The 13,681-nt window shown below is 43.0% G+C and overlaps 1 protein-coding gene across 2 annotated transcripts; it reads right to left on the bottom strand.

The window, feature by feature from the left end:
* Positions 1-749: 749 nt before the first annotated feature.
* LOC125543780 (uncharacterized) lies at positions 750-10,599 on the bottom strand. Of its 2 annotated transcripts, none has more exons than XM_048707247.2 (9): positions 10,409-10,599; positions 8,003-8,176; positions 7,223-7,628; positions 6,811-7,079; positions 5,659-5,727; positions 5,527-5,583; positions 2,389-2,441; positions 2,229-2,304; positions 750-2,073 (listed from the first exon to the last, which is right to left on the bottom strand). In XM_048707247.2, the coding sequence occupies exons 1-9, from the start codon at positions 10,450-10,452 to the stop codon at positions 1,002-1,004; spliced, it is 2,220 nt and encodes a 739-aa protein (XP_048563204.1). In that variant the 5' UTR covers positions 10,453-10,599; the 3' UTR covers positions 750-1,001. The 2 variants fall into 2 exon arrangements, with proteins under 2 accessions (XP_048563204.1, XP_048563205.1); XM_048707248.2 differs by lacking the exon at positions 10,409-10,599 and adding an exon at positions 10,283-10,353.
* Between the last annotated feature and the right edge of the window lie 3,082 nt (positions 10,600-13,681).

The following is a 13,681-nucleotide window of genomic DNA, read 5'->3' as shown; positions in this document are numbered from 1 at the left end:
GTGTGTTGTTGAAGTTCATGTTTAAAATGGACCAAATTTGTCCCTGCATGCCAAACACTCTATATGGATAGATGGGGAAGGGGTTTGGGAGGGGGAAGGGGATTTAGAGGGATTTGGTGCGGGGGAGGGGTTCACCAAATCCCCAATAATCCTTGAAAACCCTTGGTGCCAAACATGGCCTGAATGGGTTATGCTGAACTTCGATGCTTCTTTCATGGTGTCTTCGGGAACGGCCGGCTGGGGCTGTATTGCCAGAGACTCGACGGGCGATGTCTTTTTTGCTGCTGCTGGTACCGTCTTGCACCAATCGGCGGCTCTACAGGCTGAGGCCGCAGCCCTCATGAAAGCAATCAATCTTGCCAAGGGGTTTGGAATGGGCCGGGCGGTGTGATCTTCCCCTCAAGCAAGCCAATGACTCAAGTTCGGCAGATCGGGAGTCCAAGTTTCAGCTACAGCTGGGCTTCATAGATTACAAAGTTAATTTTGATCAACGTGAATGTAATGTCCCAGCTCATTTACTGGCGAGTTATAGTTCTGGGTCAGCTCTGATGACCGCATGTGGATCGCTAACCTGCCCCCCAATGTACTTGGTGGTTGGTGCCGTGGCCGGCGATATCGCCGCGTCCGCGAGTTAATGGAATGCATTGTGTTCCAGGTAAAGGTACTTGTATTTTCTGCATGGCATGTGTTTGATGAAATGTAGACATATGCCGCGGCTTATCAAGCGCTCCTAATTCACCCCCAAAAAATAGCCTGTCCCTGTGTCAGTTATATTCATTTGTGTGAAAACATTAACATATCATGTATACATGTACCAGTCTGGTTTCCGACAAGGATATAAAAGAGTCCCCATCGAACTTCACTATTAAAACTGTGCACTATCCATCCTCAAATATTCTTCTACATGGTGTAGATTGTAGAAGTATGCAGAGAGCGGCGTGTCGTATATATACTACCTATGCACAAAACTACGTACAACAACAGCTAGTCAGAAATTTGCATCACTTGCTATGCCCATTTGGTTCACCAGGTATCTCTTCATCTGCGCCTCTATACTCCATGGCACGATCCTTCTCCATTTCTGACTGAACTCTCTTCGGCTTCCTTAGTCGCACAGTGGTCTGCTTGATGCGGCCTTTACCTGCGTCAGCTGCTAAGGCCAGGCGGGACATAACATAGGACAAAAGCTCTTCCCTGTGTGAAAATGTGAAATCCAAATGAGCATACTCGAATTCATTATAGGAGACTTCAACACCAGCCTTCCGCATCAACTTGTAGTGCTTCTTCACCATGGTTGGTGAGATTACTCTGTCTCTTTGCCCAGCAACCAGGTCCATGGGGATGTCAATAAGACTGTAGTGAGCTCCCAGGTCCAATGGTTTTGGTGTTCCATACGCTTCCATGTTTGCCGCGGCACTTCCATAGTCATACATTTGGAACCTCTTCGCCCTCTTTATCTGTGCAAGATGGAGTACAACATGAAACGATACACCGGGCATGTCATCCATGTTGTAGTGAGGCAACCCAAGTACTCCCACCCAATTTGAACTGTCACCACCAACAACGTACCCCATAAGGGTTTGGACGAGACCACCCAAAGCTGGATAGTTGTGGAAATCCCTAGCTAATTTGTTCAGAAGCATCCTGAAGAATCGAGTTGGTATGTACAGCCCAGGCACAAGTGGAGCAAGTACTGGACCAACAAACAGGATGATCTTCTCCACCAAGCTGAACACCACATTTGAATCCTCGTGAAAACCGGCAGGAGATAGCAAGACCAATCTTGACAACCTGTGGGGCTTCTGCGCAATCCTTGATGTCACCACATACATCAACATAACTGCACCACCCAGGCTGTGGCAGACAGCACAGAGCTTATAAGGCTGATTTTTTGTCACGTCTTCCTCTGAAGTCTGTATTTCCGAATTCTTTATGTCACCATTTTGATCTTCCATTTCCTCCCCAATAAGATTCTGACTGCTGCCAAGTTCTGAAGTTTTAATCTTGTGAATTTCCTCGATTATTGCTGGCATATCTTTGGTTCCATGCTCATTGACAGAATATTTCCAGTACCTAACATGAATTGAGAAGGAGCATCAGAGATGAGCAAGCACAGTAACCAAATTGATTTGGCATATAGAGGAGTAAAAAATTATCTCAACCAATAAACTAATACAACCTCTGTTCATTAATATAAGACGGTCTAAAAAACAGGGAGTAGCACTTACTTGGAGGAAGAAAGATTTTTATCCATATGCTCTCTTGAAACCAAACCACGGAGATTTCCAAGAAAAACATCATAACCTACACGGAATCAAAAACGAGGAAAGAACTTCAGCATTTGCGGCCCAGCAGTGGAATACATTAAATCCAACTTTGATTACTGACCTTGATCATAAGCTGCAAATGCAGGTGAGCCAACAACACCATTTGATACCCAACTGCAGGGGAAACAAGAGGACAGATTTATATCGACACAGTACCATTATCCCCAAAAAGTTATACTCCCTCTGTTCATTTTTATAAGGCTTTGTAGATGTTTCAGACAATGTGCAAAACAGCACAATTTCACTTGTCTGAAACGACTTATAAAAGTGAACGGAGGGAGTACATTATCTCTCGGCAGCCATTCAGCACTAGAATTACCAACTATAAACAGTAATTTGTACTGTCACACTTAAGTTACTAATTTTCCAGGGAAAAGCACCGGAAGTAAATCTATGCCTACTAATAAAGTATCTATCGCTTCTTACCACCGTAATTTCGTCCGTCCCTTCTAATTTTCGTCCGTCCGTCTTAATTTCTTCGTACGTCAGCTTTCCCCATCCATGCGTCTCACGAAGCCTCCGTGTGCTGACGGCTGGTGGCCCAAAAGCCCAAATAATCACCCCTCCGTGTGTGCTGATGGCCAGTGGCCCAAAAAATCAGGCCGAGGCGCAAAAATTTGCGCGCTGGTCTGGAGTATCGAACTCGCGACCTCCTGTTCTACACAGGTCACAATACCAACGAGCTAGAACATGTTTGTGCGTTAAACAGTAGGTCAATTGCATCTTCAATAGTCCTACATCGACTCCTTAAATCTAACCGATCAAATTTATATACTTCTTTGACTTTCCCAGGTGTTAAGAAGCTGCCTCGGAGAAAGGAAAATAGAAGGTAATTAAACCGTTGAGATATGGAGATACACATGGAGCAGATAAGGGCCAATACGAGTCCGAGGTGTCGTCCCGCACGGCGCCGTCCCGCCAGTGATGTCAACGGTGACAACAGAGATGCTTGTGAGACTGGACATGGATAAGGAGCTCTAGGCGTCAGCATGACGACGGTAATGCCACTGGGTGTCAACAACCAAAATAATTAGCGCCGCTCCTGTCCTTCCCGTGTGAAGGTTTGGGGTGCTGCGGTTGAAGTCGAGTCAGGACTTTGGTTACTTTAGAGCGGATCGAGCATAATTTAAGGAGGGGAGAACCTTGATTCACGTTGCATGATGCCATTGCATGCAGGTTTGCTGCTGCATGCGCTGCTCATACCCAGCAAAATAAAACGTGACGCGTACAGCCGGAAAGCGAAGCAACAGGGAAACACCTATGTTTACTACAACATAGTACAGCCTATATATAGCAGGAGCATACATGGGCTACGACAAAACAAATTGTCTTTCGGACACTCCACATAAAACACATTCAGAAATCATGGTCATAGGGTCTAATCTCAGTAAAGTTTGTGAACAAGGAAGAAGATGTCATGCCTAGCGTAACTGAAGGTACGGAGGAACAATTGCGTCTGTGTAAAATTACTTCAATAAAAATATTTCATGTATAATATTTTTATTGTCATATGTGAGTAACTCATTAGGATGGCTAATCTGCTGATGTGATATGCTTTCTCATTATGCATCAACATCCGATGTACAACCTAGTACTGAAGTTGGACGGGAAATATACATCCACCAATGTTATATTTTTGATGCAAAATCTAATTTGTTTCTTTTTTTAATGAACAAGAGTTGCATACAGTATAAGAAGCTCTAGTGCAGGCAAGCAATTTGGATCGCAGTCTTTTTACTGTATGATGTCAGTAACTCAATAGAAGTGTTGTGTATACGACATTTTTATTGTCAGTATGGTGCTTAATCTGCATTGTATACTAAATTATAAAAAAATTACCCTCATTGTATACTAAAATTATAACTTTCTGTTATACTCCCTCCGTTCCAAATTACTCGTCGCAGAAATGGATGTATCTAGAACTAAAATACATCTAGATACATCCATACCTGCGACAAGTAATTCGGAACGGAGGGAGTAGTTGATAATCTATATTTACTGCACTTATATTTGGTTTGTTCGTTGATATATACGCACACTATAAACCAAACGATGGGTAGTCAACCTAGCCTATGCTTGATTATAGTACTGAATATGCTTTCTCGGTGACAACCTAGCCCGTGCTTAATTATAGTACACATTATTCCTATTAAAAGCTGTATTAAATCCTAAATTTTTATTCTTCTGATAATGAAATGAATGTGAGGAATAACATCTTGCATTGGCAGAAGAAATATGTTTCAGTATTTCGAACTTTCTTATGCTTTGTATGTCTTTTCTTATGCATGAGTTTATTGTTTTCATTTCTGTTGGAGATGATTGTCTTTAACCTAACTCACAAATTGTACAATGTCTAAATTTCTTAGCCATTTGCAAAGATTGGTTGGCTGAAATCACAATTCTGCTTCATGTTATTCCGCAACATACATTTCCATCGCCATGCATATTGGGCTTAGGGGTGTGTGATCCTTTTTCTCCCGTTGCAACGCACGGGCATTTTTGCTAGTTAGTCACCTATAAAAACAATACTCCCTCCGTAAAGAAATATAACAGCGTTTAGATCACTACTTAGTGATCTAAACGCTCTTATATTTCTTTGCAGAGGGAGTACTATCAAGGGGAGAGTACTGTAACTAGAGATACAATGATATATACAGTAACTTAACAACGACCAAGATAGCTCCACAACTGGTAGCACCCAAGGTCCCCTAGGAGGAAATTGACAACCTACAGCTTGCAGACAAGCTGTTTTTCGATGAAGGAGAGATTTTATGTGAGACAGCCCATCAAACATGGAGTCTTATCCCTTAATTAGAGTCCTAGTTGATTAAGCAACTTTGTTAGGAAAGAATCCAGTTAGTTTAGAGATCGTATTCGAGTTTGAACATATTAACCGGCTTATTAGTCAAGTCTTGTCTACTATATTAAGGGGCTGACCCCTCTCAACAAAGCAGAGAAGAATCATTCACTTTTATCTACTTCTCAGTAATTAGGAATTTAGGATTATGACAGTAGTAGATCGTTCCAATTATCACATTATGTTATCAAAAGAAAGAAATAGCAATACAGAAGGAATGAACCACAATATAGGATCAAGTGATCAATTAGCATAGCAACCAATAATCACGATTGAATAGCCAAACATCGAAAAATCTTCAATTATGTTGTCAAATTTCCAATTATAATTTCATAGACTCACCCCATAGATGAGTCCAGTACTCCATGTTGCAACAACACAACCTTCCGTGAATCACGCCTAAACATGCCATGTGTCAAGTCCCATTCCATAATATTGGGAAAAGATAAGGGCAAGAAATAGCTATTTTTTCACCTGGGGATTCTCTCCAGCAGCAGAACATATCCATCTGAAGTAACCACCTTTATAGCCTCAAAAGGATACCTGGAAATAACGGCAGAATGGTTCCATCATTTATGGACAAAGTAATGTCATCAATACAAAGGGTCAAATCAATTATTGAAAAGGTTGTGCTACTATGTGGATTCGTAAACAGCATTGTTCATAAGGCGTCCCACCTTGGACGCTTAGGCAGCACCTGGCAGCACCTTGCAATTATGCCCGTTTTAAGCGCTTAGGCGTCAGGGCGGTTGGTGCTCGCCTTACCGCCTTATAAACAATTGTGGCTACAAAGCACCACACTTGTAAGGCTTAGTACAATGTAAGGTGCTTAGCAAGATGCTTAGTAAAATAAACCGAGTTTTTCTAAAGCACCAGTGCTTACCTCTACATGACAGGTGCTTAATTAAGCGTCTACCCTCTACAAATAAGCACCAACGCTTCAAGGAAAACTGGTTTATTTCTCTAAGCACCTTCCCTAGGCACCTTCCATTGTACAACGCCTAAACAGTTCAGACATATGGTCTAACTTCGCCACAACTAAGCATAGGGAAAGTGTGGCTACAAACTCAGCACCACACGTATGGTCAAAATCTGAGTCTATGACATGCGGGTCATATGAATAGTAAAGTCTGGCCAAGCCACACATGTGACGACCAACCAGACACCCACCTAAACCATTGTGGCACACCTGACCTTTAGGCATTGCAAGCTTCGGCTGGGAACCAAACAGTTAAAGGATTAATAAACATAATCATTCTAGGTGAAGCTTTCAACAAGCCACTCACTTAATTAATTTAAGCTAATCATACTACAGGAAAAGGCTATATATATTAGACAACACTGATTTTTTTAGCACTAATATGATATATGCTGGAAAAACGGAAATGCAGGCAGAACATTGTTGCATCGATACTTCAACAACATTTGGCCCTCGAGAGGACGGAGCCAGCAAACATCTCGTGTGTAGTACACTAACGGTAACTTGCACTCCTTAAAAATGCTTAAATCATCATTCGCAAAAACAACTTATCCATATCTACAAACAATTTTTATAATCTTGAACTTGCAACTAAGTACCAGATGTTTTAGCATGTTAACAAACATGGAAGGGTCAGAGGTACCTACCCAAGTTCAGTTATAACATCTTCACATGTCCGAGAATCTGTGTTCAATGCATGACGATATACGGTCTTCCTTTCAGTTGGAACTGGATTATCACTGCCAATGTTAGCTGTTGGCACATCAACAGCAGGACTACTGTTACCAACCCTGTTTCCATGAATCCACCAAAATAACTTCTGCCACACCTCAGAAGGAGAAAGAACATAATGTGCTCCTTTATGAACAACGTCAAAAACTGATTCAATGAATATCTCAACTGCCAAATGAACATCCTAAGAGAAAAGAAAAAAAGGAGTGAATGCCAAATGGATATACATACTTTTAAACAATCTTGAGGTTCCAGATTCCTGGCCTGGTATGGTGTAAGTAAATAAATAAATTACTAAACTGATTCCAATTTGTTCAAATATACTACCTCGACAACTCCGCGCCTTCTATCAGTCGTTCGTTGTAGGACTTGATCCTTCATGTGAATTGGTTTTTTCGCAGATATGCTCCTCGATAAATAAGGACTTTCTGGGGTTTTAGCAGATGCCCTTGATATCCGATATTTGACAGCATTGAACAAGACGAGCAGCAAAGAAAGGAAAATCTTCACAGGCCAAATAATCCAGGAAACTGCATATTTGATAGGCCTTCTCAATCGACGGTCATGTCTACCAAAGCTGCTTGTGTGTGACAATCGTGAACTTTGGGACAACGGAGAAGGAGGGCAGACAAACTCTTCATTGTCATCATCCCCAGGGACAGAGCCAGCAATTGATTCAAACTCCGAATCGGCAGAAAGTTCGTGAATGAACTCGTTAAATGAAGAGACCCCACTTTTTTTATCAGAAGTTCAAAACAAACAAGTGAGGTTGCAGAATTCAGAAATGGTTCAATGGTATTATCAACTTATCAAGCAAAAGAAGAAGCCATACTTAATCTATACTCCCTCTTTCTTAATCTATACTCCCTCTTTCTTTAGTGATCTAAACGCTCTTATATTAGTTTACAGAGGGAGCATATACTAGTAACAGGCAACATGGCAATGAATACTGATAACATGAGTTATCGGGCTAGAGAAAGAAGTACTCATGCAATGATGCAAGCGAAAAGAACCTAGCCCACATAGTACTCGCATATTATGAAAAAAAATATATTCAAAACTATCCAGCAACCAAAGAGAAGTGCCAAAAATTGAAACTGTGTTCACCTTTCCATCCAACGAGGAAGACGTGGCCCGCGAAATGCTGGCCTAAGTTCCCAGCCACTGACCCCTTCCAAAATGTTGGCTTTTCCAGGTAACAGTGTCAACAAGAGTGCTGATATTCCATTTATCAATCTCGCGATGTTGTTCAACGTCTCATATGTGAATGTCTTCACAGACCTGCCCAAACAAGTACAACGAGTTAAATACTCTAAACTATAAGTACAAAAGCTCAAAATAAGAGCAACTCAACTGAAACCTAGATGTTCCTGATCTTGTATGAAGGAAATGAAAACTGAAACTAACAACAATTAAGCTTTACGCTGCCAGGGTTAGGATATCTCAGAAGAAGCAAGGGGCTAAAGAAATTTGTGCAGAAATCACTAGCAATCAGCTTAGTCTATGGTCCTGGAATCACCCTACAGAGATTGATATAAGAAAAGCCAGGAAACATCTTACTCTTTTGCAATAATAAGTTATGAATTAACAATGCATTGTCATTTAGAAGGTAGAGCAAGTATTTAGCTGAGTTAGCATTGTTAATTTTAACTGTCAGAACCAAGTTCATCGGTATATTGTACTCCCTCTGATCCTAAATATTTGTCTTTCTAGAGATTTCAACAAGTGACTACATACGGAGCAAAATGAGTGAATCCACACTCTAAAATATGTCTATATACATCCGTATGTGATAGTCCATTTGGAATCTCTAAAAAGACAAATATTTAGGAACTGAGGGAGTATATACATAACATTTCACACTTCATCAACTGTTTCAAAGAGACAGAATAAAACAGAACACCAACATTTTTCGCCTATAATTATCAAATGGGCATCATCATGGAGATTGAAATTAACTATGAATTGTGTGTCATCTGCTCTACATAATACATTTATTTAGTGCTTACAACAAATCAGTAACATATTTTCAGCTATACCATCTCCTCTTTCATTAACAGGTGATTAATTCAAGCATTAGTAACAATTACTTTTAAGACAAGATTTCAAGCACTATTGACGTCATGCATCTAAACAAATGATTTATTAGACCATACCCACAGCCACATTCAGTTGCAAATAAGCGGTATCGGCCGCTTTCTACTTGTCATTTCAATCGTCAGAACTGTTACAAATACACACAGATTGAACATTTCTTTTACTAATCACGTCAATAAGAAATGTAAAAGATACTTGTACGAAGTACTTTGGGTCATAAATCCACAAAACATAGTTTCCATGTGATAACCCATGTAACTACATACACTACAGAACTTATAGAAAATCAATTGTTTATCCACTATAATCAATCTTGGGGCCAGAAATCCACTGTCCTTACTAAGACAATCAAAGTTTATCCACTATAATCCAACCATATCCATGCTTTTTATGGTATTTCTAGCAAAAATGCTAGACATACAAAGATTTACAAGCTTTTACAAGCTCTTTCCATCTAACAACCAATCACAAACCTCTCCCCCCCTGATTTTCAGGGGGGTGGGCCGTCCCGCTCACTTGTTGACCAATAAAAACTAACCTACCTGTAAAAGCCTGTAAACTGTTTGTACGTGTAGCATTGCCGTATTTCTAGCTGTGACTTTTTTTGTGAACAAGGCTATGGATTTATATTAAAAGACTTTCAAAAATACAAGGCATCCTAGAAAACAAGGAAATTACAACCAGGTCCTCAGATAGCCAAACAATCTTAATCTCCAGCAAGAGACGAACCATCTCCTAAAAAAAGTTCTGCCAGCTTCGCAGCGGCGGTGGAGAGAACGCCGCAGTGACCGAGGGAGAGCACGAACCACCAAAGAGCAATAGGAGTATGTCGCATCAGGGAGACACCCTAGGGGAGAAAATAAGACCACAGCCTCGTCGCTTTTGTAAAAACGGCCGGGGGAACATCACCGCGATCACCAAGGGCCGGCCACCAACAAGACTTCCCTAGCCGGGGGCCATCGACGCTGCTGGCTGCCCGCAATACCACCACCACAAAGAGCATGAAGAAGGGTACCATTACCTCGACACCAACACGAAGACATAAATCCAACACCGAAAGCCGAGAAAACAACCAAAGACCTAACTAGTGCGGAACAAGGCCCAAAGTCCGAGGGTGAGGGATTAGCAGACAGCGGGGGTGAGGGAGCCCCAAAGTCCGAGGCACAAGCTCCCTCTTCTCGCTAGATCTCTTCCCAAGACATATCTCTTTTCTAGTGGTAACTTGTGACAAGGCTAAAACTGCAGAATCTCCACCAGATAATTTAAACCAATTCAAAATCCCTAAATTACCCGGATTAATTCGCTGGTTTCGCCAACCCTAGCCAGCCATTCCTTCGAAGCGACGCAAACTAAGCGCAAGACAGAGACGAACAAGTACAAAACAGGGGGGGGGGGGGGGGGGGGGGGGCTGCTCACTCTTTGATGACGGCGATGACGTTGTCGACGAACTCCTGCAGCATTATCGGTGAGCGCGGATTAGGGCGCCAGCTTATGCTGGAGACCACGGGGAGGTGCGATGCAAGGACGGAGTCCGGGGAGAGGAGAGGAACGAAGATGAAAAGGCGCTGAGAGAAGAACCAAAACAAGGGTCGGGTGGGACCGGTCGGACAGTAGGGCATCTATTTTAGTAATTCTCAAAAAGAGAAAAAAAAACACAAACGCATTATTTCCGTAGTCCTATTTGGGGAATTATCTGGTCCACATATGCGCGAGCGCGAGAAGGTTGGGTTTAATGCTGTTTCGTCACATGACATATGAGACGAGTGCGAAGCTTATGGACCACGTGTCCAGAACTCGTTTGGCAAACATCCGGTGTGTACTGTTTTCTTTTTTTTAAAGAAAAAGCCTCATGGCATTTTATTCATCTCGTGGCAAGGTTACATCATGGAGAACATGCGGTAATAAGAATTTTGGAGCCTCATCGTCCCATTCATACAAAAGACCTTGCTCATAGCAGTACCTAGCTAGACGACGACTTTATTAATCCCAAGATGATATGTCAATCTTATTTTTCCAGAGGTGCCCGTAGCTGCAGGGTGTATGTGCTTGTGTTCATAGAGGTGACTGTGCTCGCATATATACGAGTGTTTGCGTCTCTACTATGTTAATAAAAAGGTATTCCTGTGTCAGAGCAATCTTTCGGTAAAACAAGAGTTTTGAAAGACTCCTTGAGCAAGATGAACTTTACTAGACGCAACTAAGCAGAATTAACTGGCTTAAATACGGTGACAAGAATACAACATATTTTCATAACTCTGCAACTGCTTGTAGATTGCAGAAACAGATAACAAATTTATTACTAATATACCGACTATCCGTCATGTTCGCTTGTGTTAGCGACACTAGTGTCGAGGCCACGGTGTTGCTCCCCGCGTCAGTGGCCGCGGAAAGCTAGCATGCATAACTTGAAGCAGTACGCGATGCGGCATACGATGAAAAGTCCATCATGTACTCGATGGTGTCGTCATCGGTGGGCGAGGGCCATGACGTGTCCGCAATGGTGCTCCCTGCAGCAGTGGCCATAGAAGGCGGTGCCATCACATGTTATAGACACAGTCCTTGAAGACGGCTTTTCGAAGGCCGCAGTGATGAGATGAGAGGCTAGGAAGAACACTGCTTGCTGTGAGTCTGCCCCTGGAGGACACCTTCCCCATCATGACCATAGAAGGCAGCACATGCCGCCATGGTTGTGCTTCTCAACCTTACCGCTGACGAGATCCCTCCTCTCACCACCTTCACGCGCAGAGCAACATCTCCCCAGCAGCCGTCGCGAGCAGCACGATGTAACGGCCCGAGACCGACGCTCCAGACGCCTTCCATGTTTTTCGTTGTTGACGTGTGATTTAATTGTTTGTTGCATTTCATCATGTCATCATACACATTGTATTCGCATGTTTTCATAAAACTTGCATCCGTTCGCAGTACTGATTTCCGTTTGTCTCTGTTGGCCTTTCTCAAACCCCTTCGACCTGGATCTTCATTTTCTCTCTTGCCTAAGCCAGAGTCTTTCTGCACGGTCCACAAACCCCTTCGCGTGCGTGTCCGAAACTTACGCGAACTCGAACCGGGCTGTCGTTACCAGTGGGTCCGGATCATCCCCAAACATCCCTAAAATATCTTTCCTTTCTTATTTGGACTTCCCTGGCCTATTTATCCCGGGCCGTCCGATTACGATCGGAGGGACCGAATGGCCCATAAGCTAACCCCTTCCTATAAATAGACCCCTAACCCTAAATTTTAGGAGCAATGTCCCATCCATCCCGTCATCGCGCTGCCACCCACTCAACATCTTCCTCGGGATCCATCCCGATCCGCCCACCTCCTCTCCCTTGAATTCCCCATTGGGACAACCCCGGCCTCTCTTGGATCCACCCATCCAGCCAACAGCTCCAACCCTCGATCTACCTGGTCCACCCATCCATCATCCACCTCCAAATCGAGTAGGTGGTTTGGTTCCGAGCTCCACCGTTGCCGCTTCCCGCACCTCGTCGTCCCGCGTTTAGCACCGCCCCGGATCCGGACGCCCGTCGCCGGAGAACGTTGTTAGATGATATGATTTAAACTTGATGTAATCTCAACCATCTCTTATCTCTATTCCCTCTCGTAGCTTTCCTGTTCTCTTTTTTCCTGTACGATTTGTATCCTAGCGATTAACTCTTGCCTCCTACGCCATGAACAGGGGCTTTCCTGTCACATATAAATATACACCACGCGGCTCCTCACGAGGAGTAGGAACGCTTCCATCTAATCTTACATGTTATACAAAGCCATCCTCTTCCCAATCTAGCTACCAGAAACTTCTCCATCGCCATGGCTTCCTCGACTTCAGTCGTCCTCAACCTTGGTCCTCCGCCAGCTGAGAAGTTGACAAAGGGGAATTATCTCCTATGGAAAGCGGTCACGCCCAAGATGCGATTCTATCCCAATCACGTGATGAATTCATGATTGGGGCACAATCGCATTTTGAGCGCATAGCAAGGTGGATATCATTACATCATACCATGTACTAAATAGATGAGAATACAAGGTAAAGGCTTACACTCGCCACAGGCTACAACATGAATACAATAGTTCATCAATACATAGCAATCATCATACAGAAGAGCAGGATCCGACTATGGATGAAAATAAATGAAAAAGAAGAATGACATCCACCCTGCTAATACCAGGCTCCCCGACCTGAAACCTATCCCTTAATCGAAGAAGAAGAAGCAGAAGAACTCCAAAACAAGCAAGCATCGCTCTCGCGTCAAGGCTTCGCTTTACCTGTACCTGTAGTTGTTGTTGTGGTAATCTGTGAGCCACGAGGACTCAGCAATCCCATTACCATGGGTATCAAGACTAGCAAAGCTTAATGGGTGTGGAATGGATAAGTGGTGAGGCTGCAGCAAGCGGCTAAGCAATGTATAGTGGCTAACTTATGAGTACAAGAGTAAGATGAGACATTACGCAAATGGTCGCAAACTAGTAATGATTAAGAAGTGATCCTGAACTACGTATGTTCAAACATAACCCCACCGTGTTCTCTTCTCGAACGCACCCGAAAAGAGACAGTCACGATTACGCACGCGGTAGATGTATTTTATTTGAGTTTAGTTCAAGTCCTCTACAACCCGATATTAACAAATTCCCATCTGCCACATAACCGCGGGCACGGCTCTCGAAAGTTTAAACCCTGCAGGGATGTCC

The sequence above is a fragment of the Triticum urartu genome, chromosome 3A (genome assembly GCF_056163025.1).
Source record: "Triticum urartu cultivar PI428250 chromosome 3A, HENAU_Tu73, whole genome shotgun sequence".
Classification (NCBI taxonomy): Eukaryota; Viridiplantae; Streptophyta; class Magnoliopsida; order Poales; family Poaceae; genus Triticum; species Triticum urartu.
The sequence above is the reverse complement of the archived record's forward strand: the minus strand, read 5'-3'. Positions and strand labels throughout refer to the sequence as shown.